General features: G+C 43.3%; 1 protein-coding gene across 3 annotated transcripts in view; it reads right to left on the reverse strand.

Moving 5' to 3' along the window:
• Positions 1-26,880, reverse strand: part of neto1l (neuropilin (NRP) and tolloid (TLL)-like 1, like) — a 189,060-nt gene extending 162,180 nt beyond the window's left edge. For all 3 annotated transcript variants that reach the window (XM_036935146.2, XM_036935145.2, XM_090189713.1), the window contains exons 1-4: positions 25,661-26,880; positions 25,002-25,055; positions 24,159-24,293; positions 16,231-16,479 (exon numbers count right to left, since the gene is read on the reverse strand). In XM_036935146.2, the coding sequence (XP_036791041.2) occupies positions 16,231-16,479; positions 24,159-24,293; positions 25,002-25,055; positions 25,661-25,688 (466 nt within the window). In that variant the 5' untranslated portion in view covers positions 25,689-26,880. The remainder of the gene's footprint in view (positions 1-16,230; positions 16,480-24,158; positions 24,294-25,001; positions 25,056-25,660) is intronic.
• Positions 26,881-27,640: the final 760 nt, after the last annotated feature.

The raw sequence follows: 27,640 nt of genomic DNA on the forward strand, positions 1-27,640 counted from the left end.
GATAGTGAGTTAAGTTCTTCTAGGTGATAAACCCTGATTGGGCCTCCCCTTAGTGAGGGGTTGGAACAGATAAACACCAGTGTCTCCTTCTGTACTGCACACAGACAGTGTCTCCTTCTGTACTGCACACAGACAGTGTCTCCTTCTGTACCGCACACAGACAGTGTCTCCTTCTGTACTGCACACAGACAGTGTCTCCTTCTGTACTGCACACAGACAGTGTCTCATTCTGTACTGCACACAGACAGTGTCTCATTCTGTACTGCACACAGACAAAGTCTCATTCTGTACTGCACACAGACAGTGTCTCATTCTGTACTGCACACAGACAGTGTCTCATTCTGTACTGCACACAGACAAAGTCTCATTCTGTACTGCACACAGACAGTGTCTCATTCTGTACTGCACAGACAGTGTCTCATTCTGTACTGCACAGACAGTGTCTCATTCTGTACTGCACACAGACAGTGTCTCATTCTGTACAGCACACAGACAGTGTCTCATTCTGTACTGCACACAGACAGTGTCTCCTTCTGTACTGCACACAGACAGTGTCTCATTCTGTACTGCACACAGACAAAGTCTCATTCTGTACTGCACACAGACAGTGTCTCATTCTGTACTGCACACAGACAGTGTCTTCTTCTGTACAGCACACATACAGTGTCTCATTCTGTACTGCACACAGCCAGTGTCTCCTTCTGTACTGCACACAGACAGTGTCTCATTCTGTACTGCACAGACAGTGTCTCATTCTGTACTGCACACAGACAAAGTCTCATTCTGTACTGCACAGACAGTGTCTCCTTCTGTACTGCACACAGACAGTGTCTCCTTCTGTACTGCACACAGACAGTGTCTCATTCTGTACTGCACACAGACAGTTTCTCATTCTGTACTGCACACAGACAAAGTCTCATTCTGTACTGCACACAGACAGTGTCTCATTCTGTACTGCACACTGACAAAGTCTTATTCTGTACTGCACACAGACAGTGTCTCATTCTGTACTGCACAGACAGTGTCTCATTCTGTACTGCACACAGACAGTGTCTCCTTCTGTACAGCACACAGACAGTGTCTCATTCTGTACTGCACACAGCCAGTGTCTCCTTCTGTACTGCACACAGACAGTCTCTCATTCTGTACTGCACACAGACAAAGTCTCATTCTGTACTGCACACAGACAGTGTCTCATTCTGTACTGCACACTGACAAAGTCTTATTCTGTACTGCACACAGACAGTGTCTCATTCTGTACTGCACAGACAGTGTCTCATTCTGTACTGCACACAGACAGTGTCTACTTCTGTACAGCACACAGACAGTGTCTCATTCTGTACTGCACACAGCCAGTGTCTCCTTCTGTACTGCACACAGACAGTGTCTCATTCTGTACTGCACACAGACAAAGTCTCATTCTGTACTGCACACAGACAGTGTCTCATTCTGTACTGCACAGACAGGGTCTCATTCTGTACTGCACAGACAGTGTCTCATCTGTACTGCACACAGACAGTGTCTCATTCTGTACAGCACAGACAGTGTCTCATTCTGTACTGCACACAGACAGTGTCTCATTCTGTACTGCACACAGAGAGGGTCTCCTCTCACTACAGCAGGGGGTATGGATTTGGGGGGGAGAAAGAAAGAGAGTAAAATTGGAGAGAAGGAAGATAGATAGAGGGTGGAGAGATAGAGGGAGAGCGAGAGTGAGAGAGAGGGTGACCGACCTCTCTCACAGCTGCAAGAGGTGATGTGCCTGCAATGCTAACTCTCTCCATCCATCTCACCTCACTAAAACACATAGGGAGAAGAGAGGCTTCTCACAGAGGCCCAATGTATTACCGTCACTCCCTCCAGATACCACCACAAGATACCAACACAAGACACACCAAATGAGACTGTCATGCATGCACACACACACACACACACACACACACACACACACATACACACACCAACGCACACACATACACACAGGCGCACACATCCACACACGGTGTGAATCAGAGGAAGACGAGAGGGCTTTCTAAAAATAATCAAATTGAATAAGAGGTTTGTTTTTAACTGTCACTAAAGTCGATTTCCCTGTCTAGACAGTTATTACCGAAATATCCCTTTTATTGAAATGAGTCCAAGGCAAAAATAGGCTTGTCTCTAAAACACACCACAATAATAGATGACTGAGGGGTGTTGAGTTGTGTTCCACCTTAGCCAGGGGCTTTCCTTTGCCAAACACCTCAGTCCGATTGCATTACTTTGGGAAATGACATTAGAGCTGCATAGAGCTGCATAGCTATGCATAACTCCACTGTGGATGACACATCTACACATTTACCTTCACGGGAAGGCACAAATGCTACAGAGAGACAAACATACAGTATAATATAATAGTACTGTTATTTAACACATGCTTTCACTCAAAGCAACCTAGCTACAAACATAAAGCTCAAATACAGTTTGCGCACACACAGTAAACGCACATCATGTAGTGACTATGTGGCCCCCAGATTTTTTAGGTGACCTTACCAGAGATTATTCCTGGTACCTCTGCAGGAACCAAACTGACAACTCTGGCATTACAATGACACTCTTATGGGGACTATCTTGACTAGAGGGAATATATTCCTGGGAAGGGGAGCGAGAAATTTCAGGGGAGAGAGATACTGCATTCATAACTGCAGTGAAACGGTAAAATGAGAAGAAGCATTAGAGTGCAACATTAGGATGACGATTCTCAGTGTTTGTAATAAATGAAGAGATGCTATGAATGCTCATTAGGAGTTGTATGCCCTTCATGCAGACCAACTCAGTTCACAGGAACAGGACCCTCTGTCTGTCTTTCTCTCCCTCCCACCCTCTCCCCCCTTCTCTCCCTCTTGCTCTGTCTGTCTCTCTCTCCCTCACTCCCTCTCTTTCTCTCCCTCTTGCTCCACTCGTTCTTTTCGTCCACATTGTCTTGTGTTCCTTTGTAAGTCAGGCCCCGGCCCGTGCAGAGTCCTGGGCCCTGCAAATGAAATGAAAGTCCCAGTGCCTGCTTGCCGGCCTGCCTCAGGGGGAGGGACAAATGTAGGCTACATTCTTATTGAATTTTTGTGAAGCTCTCAGGAACAAGATGCACATCATTACTAAAGCCAAAAGAGTCATAACGCTAGATTTAGCACTGTTTTTACTCTCTACCTTGTCCGTTATCCAACAAAATGGAGATAAAACAATCCTTCTCCTTCCTTTCTGCTCTCTTCCTCCTTCCTATGCCCTACTCTTTCTCTGCTCTCCTTCCCTTCTCTCATCTTTTCAACTCTGCTTCCCTCATCATCTTGTCTCCTCTTCCACTCTCTTCTCATATCCTCTCTGCTGATAGGAAGCTGCTGACTCTCCAGACTAAAGCTCCAGTCTTGTCCTGTTTCTCTCTTCATACCTTTCACACTGCCTCACGCCTCGCCTCACGCCTTGCCTCCCCTCCCCTGACATTTGTTTAACTAGATTCCCAAGTGCCATTCATCTCTCAAATTAAGGGGGGTGAAAGTGCGCTCGCTTGCTCACTTCAGCCGTCTCTAAATAATCATGAATGATTATCCCTTCTCCCTCAGCCAAGCTTACGATTGCTACTGTTCACGCTTTTAGTAACTTTATTAGAGAAAGAAGTAGAAAGACAAAAAGAAAAGAAAAGTTAAGTTCCAACAACCTAAATGTCAAGGAAGTGTTTCGTCTTAATTCAGTGACTTTATAGAAACTCATGAAACTGAGGGGGGGAATGTTAACTCAGATTCATCCTCTCCACTTCTTTCAATGAAACCAAGGAGTGATGAGGGTCAATTGCTCCGGGTCAATTTAACAGTTTCCAGTTTGAATCCATCTAAGTCCAATCTCATGGAATTGCTTCCTGGACGATGGGGTCCATACATCCTATTCCAGCTCTAATCTCCAACGTCATTGGACTGATTTCAATCCAATACGACTCCCAGTCCACATATAAAGGTGGTGGGGGTTGTAAATCCCATTGAGATGGATTCATTAGTAATGGCCTGACCCCCTAGCATCAGGAAACAATACATTCCCAGCAGAGAGCTGGAGATGAGGTTGGAAGTCATGATAGTGTGAGGGTTCAGGAGCATGTTGACCATGATACAGTTCACCTTGTGGGTTGTTCCACCAATTCAATTCAGTGTAACGTGGTCAAAAAAACACTGTTTGATTTCACCTAATTTCAACATTCTGTCATAAAGTGCACATGTTCAACTTCATAAAAAACATTTTTTCTATCTCAAGAGGTTAAATAAGAAAATACTTTATTTAGCACTAGCTAAATTAGCGCAACAGAGTTGACTGTAACAGGGGGGATGATTTCATGTTGGAATGGAAGCGTGTTGTGTGCAACAGGAAGTGGCAGTTGAAGGCAAGCTTCACAATTTTTTGTTATTGTTAAAACATTTCTAACCTGACCCTCTATGGGTAACAGGGTTGACGTTTTCCACCACAAAACACCAGAAATTGTCCAAAAAGATTTGACAATTAGATGTTTAATGTTTCTTTTGAAGAAAAAAAAAACATTTTAAAAGGAATCGGTTCACCATATTAAAACATGAGTTCAGTTCATGTAATAGGGTTGACTTAAAATGAGGCAAAAACAAATCAAATCCCATTTTATTTGTCACATGCGCCGAATACAACAGGTGTAGTAGACCTTACCGTGAAATGCTTACTTACAAGCCCTTAACAAACAATGCAAAGTTTTTAAAAAGTAAGTAAGAGTCAATGTGCAGTGGTACAGGTTAGTTGAGGTAATTGAGGTAAAGAGCGAGTAGCAGCAGTGTAAAAAAGGCGCTCAACGCAAATATTCCCGGGTAGCCATTTGATTAACTGTTTAGCAGTCTTATGGCTTGGGGGTAAAAGCTGTTAATGAGCCTTTTGGACCTTGACTTGGCGCTCCGGTAACGCTTGCCATGCGGTGGCAGAGAGAACAGTCTTTGACTTGGTGGCTGGAGTCTTTGACAATGTTTAGGGCCATCTTCTGAAACCGCCTGGTATAGAGGTCCTGGATGGCAGGTAGCTTGGCCCCAGTGATGTACTGGGCCGTACGCACTTCCCTCTGTAGTGCCTTGCGATCGGATGCCGAGCAGTTTCCATACCAAACAGTGATGCAACTGATCAGGATGCTCTTGATGGTGCAGCTGTAGAACTTGTTGAGGATCTGAGGACCCATGCCAAATCCTGAGGGGGAATAGGTGTTGTCGTGCCTTCTTCACGACTGTCTTGGTGTGTTTGGACCATGTTAGTTTGTTGTTGATGTGGACATCAGGGAACTTGAAGCTCTCGACCCGCTCCACTACAGCCCTGTCGAAATCAATCACTAAATCACATGAACTAGATAATAATCTTCAGAAATGTTATTGACAAGCAACAAAATAACTTGGCCTTTACAATGATGGTGAAAACTTGGAGAAATGTTGGGGTTCAAAGGTTTAAAATGTTCCTAGAAGTCAGAGAGTGCACAGAGGGACATGTGAAAATGCTGAATTTTAGGTCTTTATTCATGTAAAAAAAAAATATTTATTGAATTCTCCATGTGGTCTAAATTAAAGGGTACTTCATTTAATATAAGAGGCTTTTAAAATGCAATATTGGTGACCAATTTCTATTTAAAATATAAAAGGGAAGGAAAAGGACTATTTTTTTGTGGAACAACACTTGCATTAACACCACAGCTATGCAGCTACTGTAACTTTGTGACAGTTGCTAGGAAACCATTGCCACTTAATGAAGCATACATAGACAAACAGTTGGATAGATAAACTGAAATAAAATATGACATATTTCACAGTGTTATTTAGTACTGCAAAAACAACACTACACTACCCACAAATCCCCCTCCTCCGAATTGTCCAAAAGACTCCACACTACAGCTATATCTATATTTAATTCCCAAACTCGGCCACGGAGCTACAAAAGAGATTTCACTTGGCATCCAGCAAAGCAGTTAAAACGCTAAAAAGACCACATGAGATGTTTTTCTTCTCTGTGTGAAACAGTATTCAGACTAGCAGCAGTCTGGGGGAATCAGGGCTGCCTCGGTCTCTGCTTTATCAATGGCCCCCATCTTCAAACACACACTGATCACAGTCAGATGAGAGTGTGAGGGGGGAAGTGTGTGAAGAAGAGAGGTAGTGGTTTTATTTTCCCCAGCAAGGGCTTGCTGTCAAGGAACAGCACTTAATCTGTGGTAGCAGGGGGGGGGGGGGGGGGGGGGGGGCTGAGGTCATAGTGGCCTGAGTGGAGTGTGAGGTAGACACAGACATATGCTGACACACAACTCATACACATGCACACACACACACGCGCGCACACAGACACACACACACATGCACTCACACACACACACACCCTGGGGATGCCACTCCTTCGATTTCAGGATAACCTCTTTTGGATTGCAGTTTGTTTTACTGCCTGTGTCAAGTGCTCTTTCATATTACTCATCAGCAGTTATCGTAAGGTTAGAGTGGAGGGTAACAACAGTGTTCCTTACTGCAGTGCCACAGAGATACAACCCATTCTGCACACTCCTATTCGATATAGAACTAGAGTTATGTCTAAGGTTAGGGAGCACTGCCAGATCGTGACTGTCATCTTTCAGAGCGAAGAGTGTACAGTGCAGGCGGGGGTGACCGCAGCACTGCCAGAACAGAATAGGAAGGGAATTTATGAGGGTTTGTGGTTTGGGTAGCTGTGGCTGTATTTCAAATGGGCAGGCTGGGCAACCACAAGTCGTCCTTGGGAGAAGGAAGAAGGGAGAAGGGAGGAAGGAACAGACAGGAGTTCACTGGCTCCAGAGCAGATTTAAATATGGAGATATTTGTAGAGATATTTGCTGACTTGTATCAGAAAAGATTGTCAAACGGTAGCCTATAAGAAGTAAATACAGCACTATCATTGCTACACTTTATTTTCAATACGTGCACGGTTACTCTTCCATTTGGCTGACAAACTATTCCCTAATCCCTTCTACAGTTATAATTCAGACAGCATCTCTGGCTGATGATGCACTTGATAGTGTGATTGGAATGGAATGACAGTGAGTGTGCTGCTGCACCTGCAGATGAAGTTTAGCACCTTGCGTACGTCAGAACCTAGCATGACTAGATTCCAGATACTTCCACCTCTACCTTAGTCTCCTCACTTCCACCTCATCGGCTGCTGTATCAGTGTTAGTCATCACTGTAGAATTTCTGTAAGCTCCCAAAACATGCTTTGAAGTATTTCCTATGCTTTTGTCGATTTGTATTCATGTTTGACTGCTACCGTCTAGGTTTATGTTTTATGGGATAACCAGTATAAATAAAGGATCAAAAGTAGAATGAGTTAAAATCTACGCCAAAATCCACAACATACTGTGAATAATTGCTGGTACATTGATTACAATAGTGATACAGTATTATACTGTACAGTATACAGTACATCCAGTCCTAGTCATCTGCTGTACAGTATGAAGGCTGGGAGGGGGACTAATCTGAACCTTGGGGAGTGGCGGATCTCATAAAGGCTGTTATATCTTTCATCTCCAGATGATTGACAAAACGGAGCGGGAAAACCTGTGATTCATCACATCTGATCTATGTTCACTCTTCTCTTGTCTTCTCCTCTCCTCTACTTATCCCCATCTCCACTCTCCTCAGGGCACTTCAGATGAAGTGAGGGAGAAGACAAGGCGAGGAAAATGGGCAGAACAGTTCTCTCTCTCCTCCTCCTCCTCCTTCGCTCCCCTTGCTTTTCATTCATCTTGAGTAGCCTAGTGTGAATTAGCATGTGCTAGCAGCATTAGCTAGGCAGAGGCAGATGTGAACCTCTCTCCACACAGCCAGATTTTGGAGCATCAAATTGAGTGAATTCAAGACTTTTATCTTCTTTAATTATGTAAATCATATGCCACAGATATTTCTTGTCAAGACAGAGGGGAGCCATGTTATTTATGTATTTGTATCTCTTTCAGCCATATGAGAAGAGGCTTCACCAGTACACAGGAGTTTTTCAAACACCACAATATTCTATTGAGAAAACATACACCCTTCATCAACCTGACTATAAATGGACAATACCACTTTCCCCCCTATCTACACCCACCTTTTCACATGACCTCACTCACTCTATCTTACTTAACTTACTGTATAGGTTCAATTGTCAATAGCAATCCCATTCCTTCTTCACCCCATTAAATCTAGTCTATCCATCTAGGATAAAATATCAATGTATTTGGGTGTATGGGAAATCCTTGTGTGTGGTGAAAATAGATATGTGTGGAGAAAAATGTATATACAGTTTATGAGGGTAAGGGACGGAAATGATGCTTTGTTCAAATTTATAAAACGGGTTGTTCGGATCCTGGATGCTGATTGGTTGATAGAGAAAAGTTATAGCACCACAATCCCCCTATTCAGGTAATGCCTGTTAACAGTTCCATTAGATTTATCAATGCGCATCCACTGTCCCACAGCCCAGCCAATTTACCAACTTAATCTTCCCTGGGAAAAAGTGTCTAGACAATATTTCCACATGCTAATAGGCTAGCATTTGGTTTGCAACAGTTTGGGTTTGTCTAAACCTTCCTGTTTGCCTCTCTGACCTGTGGAACAATGTTGCAGTTTTTTTTTTCGATCTTCACCGTGCCATGCACATGAATGTGATGAGACTGACCGCTTCTCTGAGCAAGGACAATTCATTTGTCAGGATTATTATAATGGATATATGGCAATAGAAACAAAGGCACATTTCAGCTGCTTGATGCGATTGTGTGTTAGCTACCAAAGTAGAAGTAGCTAGCCTACATAGCTACATGCCAATGATTTGTTTAGTATAGCAACCATTGGAAATAGAATGGATAGCAATTTCAGAAACTCAGAACTAACGACTGGCTTTTGTGGGGACTATTTCGGAAGGATGAAATAAAACAAATTTACACAATATAATAAAGTTTTTAATGAAAACATGTCGTTAATCTTTTTTAATATGTTGGCAACCGTTTTATAAAAGTTATAAGGCCCTCGAGCCTGGGAATTATTGAGAATAACACCCTCCTAAGGTCTGTTTCCCTGGCCCTTGGCTTCACTTCGGGCCTAAGAACAGCCCTAGCAGGGAGTTATTCACACGAAAATTATTGCTTATTGCTTAAGTAAAACAGTATCCAAGGACAATGTTGTGGGTCAATGGCAATGAAAAACGTCAAGAGGCTTATGGCAATGTATTTTGTGGAGGTAAAGAAGGATATAAACAGAATGTGGGATGCTCATAAGAATTTTTCCCACATGGAACATGATTCTGCAGGTCAGTCTTTCAGAGCTGTGATGTTGGTGTTAAAATTCTCCTACATATCACGCTGCTTCAGGCAGTATTCCCTTCAACCCTCGACAACGCACAAAATAAGTTGACAGTGTTATTAAACCCTGACCCAGCCAAGGGTATACATCATACAGCCTATAGGAGACCAGAGGGGATTTCAAATCATGGTTCGGTTTCGAAAGGTTGAAGTAAATCCACCCACTGCTCAGTTAATGGGAAACCAGCCCGAAGGTGATGCAAATTAAGAGAATCAAGGCTTCTCACGGCACGCGGAGGGAGGTAATTGGGATGATTGTGTTCGACAGTACAGATTAGCCTGTCACGCTACTTCACCTTTCCTCTGCTACCCCCCTTCCTGTACCCCTGTAAACAACACAGAGAACTCAGATTGAAAGCTATCAAACTAAATCTCCACGCCACTTGTTATATATTACTACAGCAACAAATATCGTTAGCCTGTCTGCCTGCCACCATTACTGGAGGCTAGGAGCTGATAGCATACTTTGTGTGCTGTCGGGAGAGGTTTAAACCCCAAAATTAGCAGATTAGTACTCAGCTGCAAAAAGACTGGGTTTGTGAGTACATTAATAGAATTTGTACGTCTGCTTTTATGGCAGGTTTGAAACCTGTTATGAAAACAGCAAATGCGGGGGAGGTGGATGAAATAGAGCAGGATGCTTTGAGAGTGGAATCAAACTCCACTCACTGCTTTTTAATAGATGCCTGGGATCTATTAACCATGTCTTTGACCATGTCTTTGAACAAAACCATGTCTTTGAACATACTGTAGGTCCAGTAACAATACACAGATCATATTACATGGATGGAAGTGGAGACGATTTTGGGGTTGGAAAATCCTTGCGAGAATCAAAGACAATGGAGTCTAAAAGGTAACAAGTTAGAATCGTAACAGAAAAATACTCCTTGTAAACTCAGAAAACCTTGGGGAGTTTCTAATCTCGTGAGACATTTCATTTTGTCTTATTCTGAAATAGATTTATAGAATTAACTAAAGGGTGGATTGGTCACTGGGAATTAGATGAGAGTTAATATTGGGAGAAGGTCACAAGAAATTAGAGTTGGGGTTACCAAACCTTAAATGACCTTTTTAAAATGTTGTAGTGCCGTGGTTTGGGAAAATCATGGAGAAGAAGAGAGACCAGTCATTACGGGAGTGAATCGTTGGACTCGGTGGAGAGATAAATGTTGTCGTGTCTAAGGGTAGTACATGCTAAATGAAGGGCATATAAACAATGAGGTGGATTAAAACTATCGATTAATGATTGGAGGGAGGACAGTGGATTTATCAGTATCGAGCTTGGTTTGTAATTAAAACGTACAAGTTGCTGATTAAGATGAAGCATAGTGAAAGCAAACGAAATGTACACTTTCTCTTCAAGCAGAGGAGGGGGTGTCATTTTCTTTCTCTTTGGAAGGATTAGGCTGTAAAATGAGCTCCCAGATAAGTAAGGCCTGGCCATGTATGTGTTTTCACCATATGGTTTACCACACACACACCAGCACGCAAACACAATTTACTGATTATGAATATGGGATACTGTTTTAAATGTTTGAAATGGTTTCTGAAGGACAGGGAAAGAAAGGGAAAGGAAATACTTAATGGTGTTGAGGCCTGATCAATCTTACTAGAAATAATGGACAATAGGATTTTTAAGTATAGTCTAGTTTACCATTACGCTACTGGATACAATTATTTATTTACTGGATACAATTACTTCCTTATAGAGTTATCAAGAGTTGTAATTCTAATTGGCTGATAATAGACTGAGTTGTTCATCTTTGATTTAACAGGCAGTGTGATTATGTGGGTTAGTGTTTCTGTGTGTCACGTCCTGACCTTAGTTCCTTTTTTACATCTCTATTTTTTTACGTCTCTATTTTTTCTATAGTTTGGTCAGGGCGTGAGTTGGGGTGGGCATTCTATGTGTTGTTCTATGTTTTTGTATTTCTGTGTATGGCCTGGTATGGTTCCCAATCAGAGGCAGCTGTTTATCGTTGTCTCTGATTGAGAACCATACTTAGGCAGCCTGTTTTCCCACTATGATTTGTGGGTAGTTGTTTTCCGTTTCTGTGTTTGCACCATACGGGACTGTTTCGATTTTAATTTCTTTCCTTCACTTTGTTCTTTTGGTATTTTCTCGTGTTCTGAGTTATTATTATCATGGACACGTACCACGCTGCATTTTGGTCCGATCCTTCTTACTCCTCCTCAGAAGAGGAGGAAAACCTGTTACACTGTATGTATTTGTTTTCACACAAATTTCACCAGATTGGGGATGTTGTATTGTTGGGATTTCTCCCGAGAGGTTAGCGACATAACTCCCTGATCCGGTATCTGCAGTGAGGTAGACAGCATGATAAGGGGGTATAGGACAATTTGGAAAATGTTTTCAACAGTGTGTGTTTACGCTCTTTGGCATTAACATTGGGAGAGCGGAATAGAATGTGACTGGGTGTGGCTCATAAATTCAGGAAGTTGATAATAGAGTCTCTAGGAAAAGGTACCACTCTATGTATAATGTTACAGGAGATAGCTCGTAGGAGAGGACAGCTAACTGCACAATATAGATTATAGAGACTAGTATGAAGTAAATTGAGTGTCAGACAGACCCAGATCATGGTGGTAGTAGCAGAGATAGTACTGTCATTTCAGACACTATTGTCAACTTTCAATGAGGGGTTTGTTAAAGAAGGTATAATGCTTAAAAGGAAATCCACAAATTCCTGTATACAGGAGGCCACATCAACGGAAAGGAAGTTTGCTGTAATAATATCATCAAATCTCCTGAAGAGTGTGATTAAGGAACATATGACTCAGAGTTTGTTAGGTTGGATACTATTCCAATGCCACCACAGGACTCATGCCACATAAAGAGGTAACTGGGAGACCGATGGGAGTACCAGGTGCTGTTATTCACGTCACAAATGAGTGATTTGGCCATACTGGGAGAGTCTATGTTGTTCTATTGTCAGGAAATTACCCATGTGTTGCAGTGTGTATCTTCCCAGGTGAAAGAGGCCCACCGTAGACTCCCTCTGGATTGGAAAGCACACCTACTAGAGCCGGGAGACAAGGTGTGCTTGAAGGTCCATCAACCGGGTACCTTTCAGCCCAGGTGGACCAGACCCCACACTGTCCTACTAGTGACTGACACAGCAGTGAAGGTGTCGGGAAGGAAGGCCTGGATCTATGTGTTCCAGGTGAAAGCTGCACCAACACCTACTGACTTGGGAGACGCCGAGCAAGATGGAGAGGCTAGAGCAGGATGGAGAGGCTAGAGCAGGATGGAGAGGCTAGAGCAGGATGGAGAGGCTAGGGCAGGATGGAGAGGCTAGAGCAGGATGGAGAGGCTAGGGCAGGATGGAGAGGCTAGAGCAGGATGGAGAGGCTAGAGCAGGATGGAGAGGCTAGAGCAGGATGGAGAGGCTAGAGCAGGATGGAGAGGCTAGAGCAGGATGGAGAGGCTAGAGCAGGATGGAGAGGCTAGAGCAGGATGGAGAGGCTAGAGCAGGATGGAGAGGCTAGAGCAGGATGGATAGGCTAGAGCAGGATGGAGAGACTAGAGCAGGATGGAGAGGCTAGAGCAGGATGGATAGGCTAGAGCAGGATGGAGAGGCTAGAGCAGGATGGAGAGGCTAGAGCAGGATGGATAGGCTAGAGCAGGATGGAGAGACTAGAGCAGGATGGAGAGGCTAGAGCAGGATGGAGAGACTAGAGCAGGATGGAGAGGCTAGAGCAGGATGGAGAGACTAGAGCAGGATGGAGAGGCTAGAGCAGGATGGAGAGGCTAGAGCAGGATGGAGAGGCTAGAGCAGGATGGAGAGGCTAGAGCAGGATGGAGAGGCTAGAGCAGGATGGAGAGGCTAGAGCAGGATGGAGAGGCTAGAGCAGGATGGAGAGGCTAGAGCAGGATGGATAGGCTAGAGCAGGATGGAGAGGCTAGAGCAGGATGGAGAGACTAGAGCAGGATGGAGAGGCTAGAGCAGGATGGAGAGGCTAGAGCAGGATGTAGAGGCTAGAGCAGGATGGAGAGGCTAGAGCAGGATGGAGAGGCTAGAGCAGGATGGAGAGGCTAGAGCAGGATGTAGAGGCTTGAGCAGGTTTTGATAGAGGAGGTGATGATGGAAAAGAAGGAGTGTAGATCACAATGTAAAAAGGGCAGTAACGTGGGGCCTCTGGACATGTTTAGTTGGGGTAGTGTTTGTGGCGCTCCAAGGGGAGAAGATCAAATAACACTTTATATAGAGTGGATAGCTCGATACAAAGATACTCGAGTTCATTGGGAGAGGGTAACATCAAAAGTTGCGGAAGCCGTGAGGGTAACTAATCATAAAGGCATGGTGATATGGGTGGTTCCATTTGAAAATAGATCTAGTGTCCTAGATGTAGGATGTTCTGATCAGGGGATGGTTCTCTTACAAACAGGAATTTGGAAAGAATGCAATGGAACAGATAGTTTGAGGAATGAAACCAGATTATTGTCCCTCCCTCAACATGGCATTGTGTGCGATAGACTCCAGTTGAAAGAATAGTAGTTAATAACCTTCAAGTTAGTGTGGGCAGAGGACAAAACTTCTGAGAGTTCTACGACACAGGACGTCAAGCCAGGCGAAGCTACAGAAACGACAGAGAGGGAATTATATTGGAGCAAGAGGTTTTACATACCTGTCACTCCGTTACCCAACACCAACAGGAATTAAATGGTCGAGGAAGATTTTAGATAGTGAGAGACCGAGGACCTGGGGAGAAATAGCTTGTTGGGGCAATCAGACCCTGGACGATATTATGCGAAGAGAGTATAATGACCAGATAGTCCTTATTGGCTTGAGGAAAGTGAGGGTACAACAATTGAGAGGGTTGCCACAGATCCATGTATACAAGAAGCTGTATTCTCAGAGAAAAGCCTTGCAGTAGTGGCGGCAGCCCATCTGTTGCAGGGGACGATCAGGAAGCATGTGACCCAGAGATATGTAGAACTGGACACTCTCAACCCCACTGCTCTCTCCTCCATATCAAAGGGCAGATAATCCATTGACATACCTCCCAGAGAACTAGGACCAACACACGGTAAGAGGAATTTGTAGAGGGATTGCGGAAACACAACCTTTAGGCCCTAAAACCTATGTCACACATAGGGTTTTCACATGGGGTGGGGATTGGTATGCCGTGGGATGAGAGATGTGATCCAGATCTGAGTAATGGTAATTATTGCCCGCCAGTCCCTACTGTAGCACAACATAAGGAGGCAATAGATAAGCTGATCAGGAAAACATTGGGAGAGGACTGGGGAAAAGGCAGAGAATATCTCATAAACTCGATCATAGATCTAACGGGTAAAGCCGGTGGTGAAAGTTACTGACAGTGACAGAGTTAAAGCGGTAACAATACTTAATGCTGTTACATTGGGAGTAATAACAAAAGAGACTTAAGGTTTTGGTATTGGACAATTGATCAAATAAGGTGGATGTTGGAATATGCAGCATGGGCAGTGTTGGCAGTTACGGGAGTAGTAGCTCTGATGGCATTGTTTGGATTCCATATAGTAAAAGCTTTGTTGCTGAAACGCACATATAGTGCAGATTTGCCACAAGAGGAGGTGAAATTGATTCAGGCTCACGTCTTTAGGGTAGCTTTAGGAGGTGAACGCAGTGAGGAGGACTTGGCTGAAAAACATCTCTTGTGATCCTGTAGCCCTTGATGGAAGACTGAGAAAAAGCATTAGGGGGATATTTAGAGCCCTACTTAGCATAAAAGCATTTCAGTGGGCATAGTGTTCAGGGGTTGCAGGAGATTGTGTCGGTCGGGTTCCTTAAGCTGTGGTCGGAGATTTAGTTTATAAATGTATCTACATAGATGCTTATGATAATCAGTAGAAATTAGGATTGCTTTAACTTAATGTTTACTTATTTTATTTTTCTAGTATTTTTTTTCTTCTCTATCTATCAAGTCTTTTTCTATCACACTCTCAGATCTAGAGAAAACCAATGAAGAAGAAAGTCTACAGCAGGCAGTTGAATGATTGTTTAATGGTATTAAACAATAAGAAGGATTTATGCTTTAATTGGGGGGGGGGGGGGAATTATGGATTCTATCAAAATGTAACATGTTTCAAGTTAAACTGTAGTTTGTTTGTATCCTGTTTAGTGAATGATTACTGTGAGTATAAATGGAGTTTAGGCCATGAAACTGTGTGTATACTAATTTAGAAAAGTTGACCTAATCAGATAAGAGGAAATTGCCTAGGATCAGAGAGCAGGGTCAGGCCCAGAACAGAAGATGGACGGGGTGTGATTCTGACTATCTGGCTAAACAAAGAGAGAACCATGGACATTCCACAGGGGAAAAGAGGGAAACTCATTGGGGTCATAAAATGTATAGCTGGGGAGGTGACGCCTATAAGGGAAGAGTATAAAATGTGTTGTGAGCTTTCTAAATGTATGCACTCAGCTGACTGTATCCTTGGTATTAAACACTTGAAACTTCTCGTGAGCTTTTGGTCTCAATTACTTATAGTAAAGAAGTTGCATTAACATTTTTCTTTTTAACCGTGCTAAGGAAATATATGGTGTTGCTTAGCAGAGAGGGTGTGAACAGACTGTTGATGAGGTTTCTGAGAGCCAATGTTTGCGTTGGGCCCATATCCACAAAGCTTCTCAGAGTAAGAGTGCTTATCTAGGATGTGTCCATATAATCTTATTTATTATGAACTAAAATCACTCCTACCCTGAGACGCTTTGTGGATACTGAACTAGCCTCTTTGCAGTGTCAACACCTTCCTGCTGTTGCAATTGGGCATGTTGCGATTGGGCATGTTGAAGTTTGGGCATGTTGCGATTGCCTAGCTGAAGGTAGTGTGGATACTTTGTATCGGTTGTTACCTGCAGTGAAGTTGTAGTTGGCTGAAAATCCAATTGCCTCCAGTTCGGCATCAGAAACAAATTTTATCCAGAGGTACCGTCCACTGCTCCTGATGAAGGGAGGGATGGTCTGGCCACAGTAGCGCCCGATTATTGGGGAGAAGCCAAAGGGGCCGTCTCGCACCTCAATGTTGTCAAATTTACATTCCCATGAAGGCTCTATAGAATACCTCTCATCAAAGAAAAGATCGATACACAGCCTCGGAGGAGCTGGAGGAGACAAAGAGAGTAGATAGCACAGATAAATATAATGCTCAAACTGTGTAGCATATTACACAACACAGTACATCTATAAGGCATATAAGGCAAAACATGGAGAACAAATGAAGTGCAATTAAACAGCGTGCAATTAAGATGAAGCTTTCTTATGGTAAATGCCCATTGGGGGTTTACTCATTTTGAGTCATTTTGCAATGCAATTGAAATAGATACTCACTGTAAGTTGTCTTAAATTAATGAACTACTATGTGGCTTAGATGACTGAACTACTAAGAAAATCTGAATCCCTGTATTTTATTAATTTATTGGTGAAGGACTTTACAAGTATTCCAAGCAAATCAATCATACAGTAATGAATATAACTGATCCCTGGAGGAGGGAACGAGGCATAACATACTATGGGGAGTCAACTACCAATTATACTCACCTGAAGAAAACTGAAATCACATCCAAAGGGCCAATGGATGCTGAGCTCGACCTCGGAAGTCCCGCCTTCCTGGCTATAACACCAGGACTCACATGAATTTCCTCAATTCAGTACCAATCTTCAACAAGGCCAAACCCCTTGACGGTGCACGGCCAAAATATGTTATACCTCGTTCCCTCTTTCAGGGAACAGTAGTTATATTTATAACTGTACGTTCCCTTTCATTCCCTTTCACACTGGGTAGAACATACATCTGGGTATAACTGGGTAACATACATCACGCTCCAAGATGGCTCAGAGAGTACCAAACCAGGATGCCCACGCTAACCCAAGCACACACAGGTTCCACCGGCTCCAAAAAGGGGTTACAGAAGCCACCTTTTCAACTAATACTTAGCAGCGAAGCCTGAATTGTCAGAGCCTCATGAGGACTCAACTGTCAGAGCCCTATATAGGGAACCAGAAGCTTCTGCAACTTAGCTATGCGCACTGACACGCTGCCACAGCAGCCCAAGTCCATTGACCCCACAGTTCCAAGAAAAATACTTACCTTGTGAGCTTGAAACATCAGAACTGTTCTGTTGTTTTGAACCACAACAGAACACCTGTGGTGACTTGTTAAAACGCACACTCACTCTGCAAAGCACCGACCAGAGGCGATGAACCAGGAAACCTACAGTAACCTGGTAACTGTGTACTTGCGCACTGCCACCGCAGCCCAAGACTCCACAGGGAACTGTGGTAACCACACAGGGAGCAGTTACATCCAAGCGATAAAACCTCACAAAGGTATGTTGGGAACGCCAACTGGTTGCAGCACAGATATCACCAATTGTCATGCCCCTGAATAATACCCAAGAAGCCATCACACCGCTAGTGAAGTGAGCACACACACCGCTAGTGAAGTGAGCACACACACCGCTAGTGAAGTGAGCACACACACCGCTAGTGAAGTGAGCACACACACCGCTAGTGAAGTGAGCACACACACCGGTAGGCAACTCTTGTCCTTTGCTGTCATATGCCAGGGAGACAGCCTCCACAATCCAATGAGAAAGACGCTGCTTCGAAAGTGCCCTACCATGAGCTGGATTAGCGAAATAGACAAAAAGCTGGTCACAAACACGGATATCCTTCGTCCTATCCATATACCTGCGGAAAGTGCGAACCGGACACAAGCCATGCAACCTACGTTGTTCACCGGAAGCAAACAAAGGAGGTGAGAAAGGGAACAGCTCGAAAGCCAGGGACCTGTAAGACATAGGCATAACCTTGGGAGCAAAAGCTGCATTAGGACATAACAGAACATGGAGGGTGTACTAATAGCACGCGGAGATCTCCAACGTGCTTGGCCAACGCCAAGGCCATGAGTATGGCGGTCTTGTAGGAAAGGACCTTCAGGTGTACACCAATGGTTCAAACAGAGGCTCAGACAGAGCATCCAGGACCAAAGCCAGGTCCCAGGCCATAGGCTTAGACACTGGTCTGAGCCAACGCACGGTTTACAGGATCCGCACCACCAAAGGATGAGACCCTGATGTAGAGCCATCAATCCCTACATGACACGTCGAGATGGCTGCCATATAAACCTTCAATGTGGAAAAAGAAAGGCCCTGCTCAAAACGCTCTTGCAGAGGCATCAAAATGTCCACCAAAGAGCTATGAAAAGAGGAAACTCCTTTAACCTAACTCCAACCGCGTGCCACTTAAAAGTATATAGACTGTATAGTCGTAATCCTGTTTGAGGGTAAACTCCTAGCCGTCAAATTCAACATTTTAGAGGCCAAACAAACAGATACTTTATCTGCGGTCATGCGTGCCAAACTCTCCCATGCGCCTGCGACAATAGATCCCAATGACACAGAACCATCCATGGGTCCCTGCCCAACAGGTAGATGATCTCCGGGAACCAGGGTTGTCTGGGCTAACAGGGAGCCACCAGAATCAACAACAGACTCTCCTGACGGACACTCCCCAACAGACGAAAATGCGTGTCAGCCCTTCTGAACCGGTCCCATATCTTTGGCAACCCCCGAGAGGTGCTGTCTCCATTCTGTAGCGATAGGACCCCCCCCCCCCCCCCTGGAAAGTAGATCCGCACCCACAGGTTTAGGAGAGAGAGAGAACGCATCTGTCGTGATCACCCTGCGGGACACTACCTGGCCCATGAGAACCCCCTGCAACAGAAGTTGCGTGTCGCTCCAAGAAGTCAATGCCCTTAAGCACGACGAGATACCTTGAGCAACCGATGGCAGTGGCAGGATACATTCAGACGTGTAGCAATCACCCAGCGCTGAAACAGACACATCAACAGAAGAGACACCACAGCTATCATAGAGGCCATCAGACCCAATAACCGCAGGCACAAGCGAAAAGGCACCGAATGCCCAAGCTGAAACCGTGCCAGACAGAGACGAAATGTGACCCTCCTCTGCTGGGACAAAACCGCATGACTCAGAACCGAGTACAGAATGAGACCTGGCAAAGTGTGAGCATTTTGAACTTGCAAACCTTGAGATGCTTATTTTAAACACGCAACTCCAGGATGGGATGCAATTTTCCATCGCTCTTGGGAACTAAGAAGTACCGGCTATACCAACCGCTCTGTGCTTCTGACATGGGGACCACCCGTATAGACTGCTTTTGAAGGAGAGACGAAATCTCTTCTCTCAAGACAGGTGCTCGGACTTTGGAAACTGTTGACGTGATGACACCACGAAAGCAGGAGGCACAGCGACCTGCAGACTATTCACACCTGTCTCTGTCCTCATCACGCTTGGTGAAACTGCTCATGCCCGTGGAGAATGCTGCCAGTCTTCCATTCATTATCTCCTGAAGGGGCAGAAGGCCACCCTGAGGACTGGGATAAAATAATTTTTGTCAAGCTTGTTTTCATATCCGCCACTCTTGAAAACTGTTCGTCAGAATGTGGGGAAGGAACTGTTTTTATTATGTCCACACCTGGATGACACTGCACTCTTGATACTAGAGGTTGACCGATTATGTTTGTTCAACGCCGATACCGATTATTGGAGGACCCAAAAAAAGCCGATACCGATTAATCTGTCGATTTTATATATATATTTGTAATAATGACAATTAAAACAATACTGAGTGAACACTTATTTTAACTTAATATAATACATCAATAAAATCTATTTAGTCTCAAATAAATAATGAAACATGTTCAATTTGGTTTAAATAATGCAAAAACAAAGTGTTGGCGAAGAAAGTAAAAGTGCAATATGTCCCATGTAAAAAAGCTAACGTTTAAGTTCCTTGCTCAGAACATATGAAAGCTGGTGGTTCCTTTTAACATGAGTCTTCGATATTCCCAGGTAAGTTTTAGGTTGTAGTTATTATGGGACTATTTCTCTCTATACCATTTGTATTTCATATACCTTTGACTATTGGATGTTCTAATAGGTACTTTAGTATTGCCAGCCTAATCTCGGGAGTCGATAGGCTTGAAGTCATAAACAGCGCAATGCTTGAAGCACAGAGAAGAGCTGCTGGCAAATGCAGGAAAGTGCTGTTTGAATGAATGCTTACAAGCCTGCTGCTGCCTATCACCGCTCAGTCAGACTGCTCTATCAAATCATAGACTTAATTATAATATAATAACACACAGAAATACTAGCCTTAGGTCATTAATATGGTAAAATCCGGAAACTATCATTTTGAAAACAAAACGTTTTTTCTTTCAGTGAAATACGGAACCGTTCTGTATTTTATCTAACGGGTGGCATCCCTAAGTCTAAATATTGCTGTTACATTGCACAACCTTCAATGTTATGTCATAATTATGTACAATTCTGGCAAATTAATTACGGTCTTTGTCAGGAAGAAATGTTCTTCACACAGTTCGCAACGAGTCAGGTGGCCCAAACTGCTGCATATACCCTGACTCTGCTTGCACAGAATGCAAGAGAGGTGACACAATTTCCCTAGTTAAAAGAAATTCATGTCAGCAAGCAATATTAACTAAATATGCATGTTTAAAAATATATACTATTGATTTAAGAAAAGCATTGACGTTTATGGTTAGGTATACATTGGTGCAACGACAGTGCTTTTTTCGCGGGTGATAAATCACCTGTTTGGCGAAGTAGGCTGTGATTCAATGATAAATTAACAGTCACCGCATCGATAATATGCAACGCAGGACAAGCTAGATGAACTAGTAATATCATCAACCATGTGTAGTTAACTAGTGATTATGTGAAGATTGATTGTTTTTTATAAGATACGTTTAATGCTAGCTAGCACCTAACCTTGATTCCTTGCTGCACTCGCATAACAGGTAGTCAGCCTGCCACACAGTCTCCTCGTGGAGTGCAACGTAATCGGCCATAATCGGTGTCCAAAAATGCAGATTACCGATTGTTATGAAAACTTGAAATCGGCCCTAATTAAATTGGCCCTTCCGATTAATCGGTCAACCTCTACTTGATACCCCTGAACATGAGGAACCTTGGGTAGAAACAATGTATTATTGTGATACCGCTGTTCTGATACCCGGCTCCCACCAGGTTCGTGGACTTAGGCAACCAGCAACTTGCCCCTATTGACCGAGCCACTTGGGAGCATTATTGCCACAGTAGATGCTTGAGATGGAGGGCCCTGAGAACACGCCCCCTGCCCTGGCCTCCAGTTAGGGACGCCAGGTCTGCTTCTTCCACGCCACAGAAGAATCTGGTTTTACCCCGCTCTTCTTCAACTCAGCATGTCCAGAAAGGGCCTGGACCTTTTCTTTCAGGCCTCAGGAACTGCCGAACTGCTCGTGCGAATGATTTTAGTTGGAAAAGGACCTGTAGAGCTGCGTCCTGCTTTTGTTTCCTCTTTAAATGGGCCTGTCAAGACTCCATAGCCAAGCCAAATGACCTTGTTGGCAAAACTGTCTCATCCAAATATATCCGCATGTCCTTCTCAGCAATCCGGGACAACATGAACCAGAGGTGGCGCTGAACCACAACTGTCGCCCACTATACTTTTCCCCACAGCCACAATAGTACAGCAGGACAAAATCAACCTTAGCACGGATTTCGTCAAGAAGCTCTGAAGCTGGTTTCCCTGCCTCCACGGTCTTATTCAGCTCCTGCAGCAAATCGATATGATACATCTGCAGCATTGTGACCACATTCAATGATCGGGATGCCACAACCTTAGGCTGGTACACTTTGTCCATCCACGAGAACTGCAATGTTTATTTGGAAGCACAATGCTAGGATTAGCACCCTTGTTAACCTCTGGAGTTAAGTAACTCACCAGCTTTCCATGCATCAGCGGTGTGTAAACGAGCCTCCATACCCTCTATACCTCCATACCCTCTAAATTCATGAACTCGCCATAACCTAGCTTTCCTGGCTGAATGAGGGGAATCACAGGTCGCCTTTAGCTCACTGGCAAAATCTTTAAACAGGGGTAAGCGATGCTTCCCAGCTGCAGGGATAGAAGGTAAATACCTTCCCCCAAACCTGGAGGAACACCGATGTGGGGTAGAAGACGGCCAATCCACCCCCAGTTGATCTGCAGCCCTACGACACAGCTCCATCAAAGGCGCATTAACCACCAATGGTTCACTCTCCCCCGCTGAGTCCAAAGCCAGGGCTTTAGGCTGCTCTAGACTGATGTCGTCCCATTCACAGTCTGAAAACCTTCCAGAGCAATCTAGGGATAGTGTATCATCCCAGGAATCCGGACTCTGAACGCTGCCAGAGAAGCAGGAATGAGCCTCACTCTGGGATGACACCCCTATCAACTCCGACCACCGCTGCTGCTCTCAGACAACCCCATTCCAGAGGTCGCTTCACCGGAAGACCCTTTAACAACACCCGGAGACACAGGTCACACAAACTGGTCTGACTCAAAGCCTCCTGAGTGTGTTTCCACCCAAGGCAAACAGGACAGCAACCGTGAGTATCTTTAATTTTCCCTAGGGCACGATCAGATGTTCAAACTTGGATGGTTAGCATTTTTTTACTTACTCTTACCACTGGCCATCTTACTCATGCAAGGAAGCACTGGCTATACAAGCAGGGCAGAAAGTACTGTGTTTTAGGCAAACACAAATCCTACCCAAGCAAGGAAGCATTAACTACACAAGTAGAGCATAAGGGGTTAGCTTTTAGCAAACTCAAAAACCGGTAACAAGACCCAAAACTCACAACATCTAAGGGGACGAGTACTCTCTCCCCACTAACAGACACCTCAGGTGGAGTCAAATCTCATAGTTTGTAAATTGCATAACACGTTCTTCCTTCAGGCGAGCCGAAGAGCGAAGAATTTAGGAAATTAATGCAAGCCCCGGTTATAGCCAGGAAGGTGGGGCTTCTGAGGGTAGGCTAGGCATCTATTGGCCAGTTGGGCGTGATTTCAGTTTTCTTCAGGTGAATATGATTGGTCGTTGACTCCCCATAGTATGTTATACTGTGTGACCGACTGATAGGGAACCTTATATTTCTATCTTAATTATCAGTAGGCTATTGGTAATGTCCAGTGGCCTCGATCGACAATGATCTCACAAGCTTACACTCGGTCAGGTCTGGATGGTGGATCGGGCTAAAAGTCTGGCCCATCATACACATTTCATCTATAAATCCAGTTCAAACCATAACCCAGATGATACTGTTGCAGCTAGTATGGTTCCTCCAGTCCAGTAATAGAGTCTCTCTGTAGAGATGATCTTTCATGTATTCATTTAGTTAATATCATTAGGGCCTTAACCTAATCTCCTCCACTGATTAATCAAATATCAACCTCCCAGAACGTAAATTAAAATGACTGAGATTGCAACTTGTTGTCTGATTTCATTACCATCATCAGACAAACATCAGCAGCACAGCAACTAAACTGGCCAATCCCATCAGTAATTACTGTGAACACATATCTCAATATCTGGTCCAGATTTCACTCTGAAACATGAAGAGATACATCCACTCACAGAGCAACTTGAGCTCATACATATTCACGGAAGCCTGAACTCAAGTAGACAGCGAGGAGTTAAACAGACAGATGGTTTTAATTTCTCACCTGGATCTAAGATTATAAAGATGTGAGGACACTATTATATGTTACATGCTGTAAGATCAAGGTTCCTGAAACACTATTTAAGAGTCTGTATTCCTTATTCAGGGTGGTCTATTGAAACATTCCTTATTTGCTTGAAGAATGTCAACCCATGATCTGAACAGAAAACGTAGATGGCTTTATAATGATGTTAGTTACTGTGAAAGCTATTCACCTTCAATAATGTAAACACACTCCACTTCTGGGGGGTATTTGCTGGGGTAGTTGGGAGAAGTGAACAATCCCCCGTCTCCTTCTTTCACCCAGGTGCCACATTGTCCTGCAGGCTTCACTCCTGAATTGTTTTTCACTGAAAAAACAGTAGCAGAGTGAAGTGGATTAGACAGACAGACAGACAGACAGACAGACAGACAGACAGACAGACAGACAGACAGACAGACAGACAGATCCAAAATGATTGGCACCTTTGATAAAGATGAACAAAAAGACAGTATAAAATAAATCATGCAAACACTGAGATTTATTGTATGCTCCAAGAAATCAGAACATTTTATTATTTTATACTAATGCAATTGCTCAGAGAAAGATTTGTTTAACAATTCATATTTTTTTCTCACAAAAAGATAGCAGTCAAAATTATTGGCAGCCTTGTTTTCAACACCTTTCAATACCTCACCTTGCTAGGATAACCGCACTGATCCTTTTCTAAAATGTTTTATGAGATTAGAGAACACATTGGGAAGGATGTGTTCTCTAATCTCATAAAACATTTTAGAAAAGGCTCAGTGCAGTTATCCTCGGAAGGTGAGGTGTTGAAAACGGGTGCCAATAATTTTGACACCTATCTTTTTGAGAGGAAAAATATTACTTGATTATCAAAATCTCTTTCTCTGAGCAATTGTGTTAGTATAATATGATATACTTTTCTTATTTAGCTGAGAATACAATATAGCTCAGTATTTGTATTATTTATTTTATACTGTCTTTTTTGCTCATCTTTTTCGGGGGTGACAATAATTCTGGACTTGACTATATGCAGTTATAGAGTGCATTATACCTGCTTCCTTCTTCGTTGCCCCAGACAACCCAAGTATGAGTAGACTTGCAACAACTGCAACAAGAGACAAATACATTTTGGTAGTATATCCGGTCTAGCGTAAAATAGGCCTACTCTGAAGATATCAAAATACAAGGATATGGGCCTTTAAAAAAAATAGAGTTTACCATTAAATAAATCCAACCTCAAATTAGATTAATTTTAAACCATTTAATTAAATTCCTAAAGTTTCTGAACTTGTTTTTATGGAATTGGATGCGCAATCAAGAGGCACGCATAATCTACCTATTACACTGTTTGATACAGCAGACCTCAGGCAACACATAACTGGGCTTCTACGCACAATTCATCATACTGATGGAAAAAGTGTAGGTTATACATGCAATCTTCAGGCTGAATACCATAATGTATACATCCGCATGCAATGCTATGTAAAAGTAGCCTACACATGCGGTTTGAAAAGGTAGGCTATACTATAGAAATTGTGAAGGGGTATGAGTGCATGGATATCAAATTCGTTACACAACTGGACTGACAACTACAAGCAACCACAATGGCACGTCAATTCATAAACTCAAGAATATTGTGCTACAACCAATTAAGGTTTTGTGGTATAGGCGCAAGACAGTAAAGTCTGTTCAATATAAGTGGTGACTTACCGTGAAGGAGGCTGTGCCCATGTACCATGTCTGTACCTTTCACAAGGGGCTTCACGCTCAACTAATTCCATTTAGATTAAGGAATACTTCAAGAGGAAACGATTGAGATTTAAGGGAATTGCGAAATGGACAGCGTACCGAAATACCAAAAATAAAATAAAAATACAATTGATAAGCCGACAAATATCTTCACCTCAGTTAGACTTAAAATTCTTGAATGAGAAGATGAAAATTCCAGAGAGAGAAAAATCGCAACAACTAGTCACCAGTTTCATATAAAACCAAAAGCAAGTCTAAACATTCGCCCGATTTCCATCCAAACGTTTCCAGAACCTTTTGGTGGTTCTGATGCACTGACCAGATTAATAGGTCCGTCATCGGCCTTCTCTGATCGCTCCACCTTTACAATCTAACGATGAAACAGATATAGGGAGAAAAAGCAGTTTTGGTTATTTTTCTTCAATCCCTTTATCTGGAAACAAAAATCCTAATGACGCGTGGGTATCCATCCTCCTAAACGCATTCTCCGAATTGTTTTCACTGAGATGCGTAAAACCCCGGCTATCAAGTTCGACAGCAAAAGTCGTAACGTGAAGAAGAATTGTGTTTAACTCATCCTTTCTTCATCGATTCCCTCAAGCGATGGATAGTGTTCGTGGAGCATTCTCCATTCTTCTCTCGCGACTGGCTGGTCTCTCTCGTTCTCTCTCTCTCTCTCTCTCTCTTTGCACCCACCAAGAAGAGTTAATGGATATTGTCGCCCTCCTCCAAACGTTGATCATCCATTCATTCCTACAACTACTGGACTAACCTATAAACCAACCTAATTATAATTGGACCACACTCATACAAATATACGAAAACGACTTTGTTTCACGAATATAATCCAACTTCCCCGATATAAACGCCAATGAGGAGTAGAAAAAAAGTACCGGGAGAAGGTGATGGGGTGTTTCTTTAAAATGCTCTCTCTCTCTCTGCAAGCAGACTGCAGAATCCAACACCTCAGTCGGAAGGGCACTGAGCGAAAATGTAAAAGGTAAGCAGAAAAACGCACATTGCAAGAGGAAATGGAAGAAACAAGCAGAGCAGATAGATGCCAGGATACTGTAGACTATATTAACAACTCCAGGCAGCAACACATGCAGCATGGAATAGATGGAGATTCTTTCTGCCTCCTGCCGAACATGGCGAGGTCGAGGTTGGGTGGAATAGAAAGTAGCGATGCATGCAGATACAAGGCTAGGAGGCTACAACAACTAGTGAGTTTTTTTAAAAACAAATGTGTGTATTTTTTCCCACATGTTCCATTCATAGTTCAAACCTGACTCTGATTGTGCAGTTAATCAACATCCCAGTTTATTTCCAGTGTCTCTATCATAAATCAAATAGCTCACATGAAAAATGTATGTAGGGCTATAAGTGCATGTACAGAAATATCTTCCCCACAAAAATGACAAATATTCCATACGTTTTCCAATGTCTGCAGTGAGTAAAGCCTTGGCTAGGCAACTCTTATGTTTATCTTCTTGCTGTGTTTTGGATAGCCTAGAAAGAAAGAACTCATTGCTAATGCTGATAGAGCTAAAAACAAGATCATTTTCCACACACAATTTTGCTGTTTTCTATTAGCAATACCCACCTCTTCCCAGCCTTTTCAATGAACTGCATGAATGCCTCCTCCCTCTCTCATCTCTGCATGGCATGACAACAACAGATCAACAGAGGTCAATAAAGTTGCCCAGGGCCTGGTTTCCCAAAAGCATCTTAAAAAGAGACTGCCTTTAAAAAGCAACAAATCCATTTGAAAACGGCCTATGTAGCACTGACACAGAATGAGTCAGAAACAGTTATTCTCGTTTCAGAATTTACTACAATGTGTAAATAGTATAATTTTGGTCATGAATTCTGTCTTGTCTAAAACAGAGTTTGGAACATCCGTGCATCACAACGGGTAAATGAAGGTTGGGTTTTGATTTG

Source organism: Oncorhynchus mykiss, chromosome 11 (genome assembly GCF_057628025.1).
Source record: "Oncorhynchus mykiss isolate SJ-2025 chromosome 11, ASM5762802v1, whole genome shotgun sequence".
In the NCBI taxonomy this organism is placed as follows: Eukaryota; Metazoa; Chordata; class Actinopteri; order Salmoniformes; family Salmonidae; genus Oncorhynchus; species Oncorhynchus mykiss.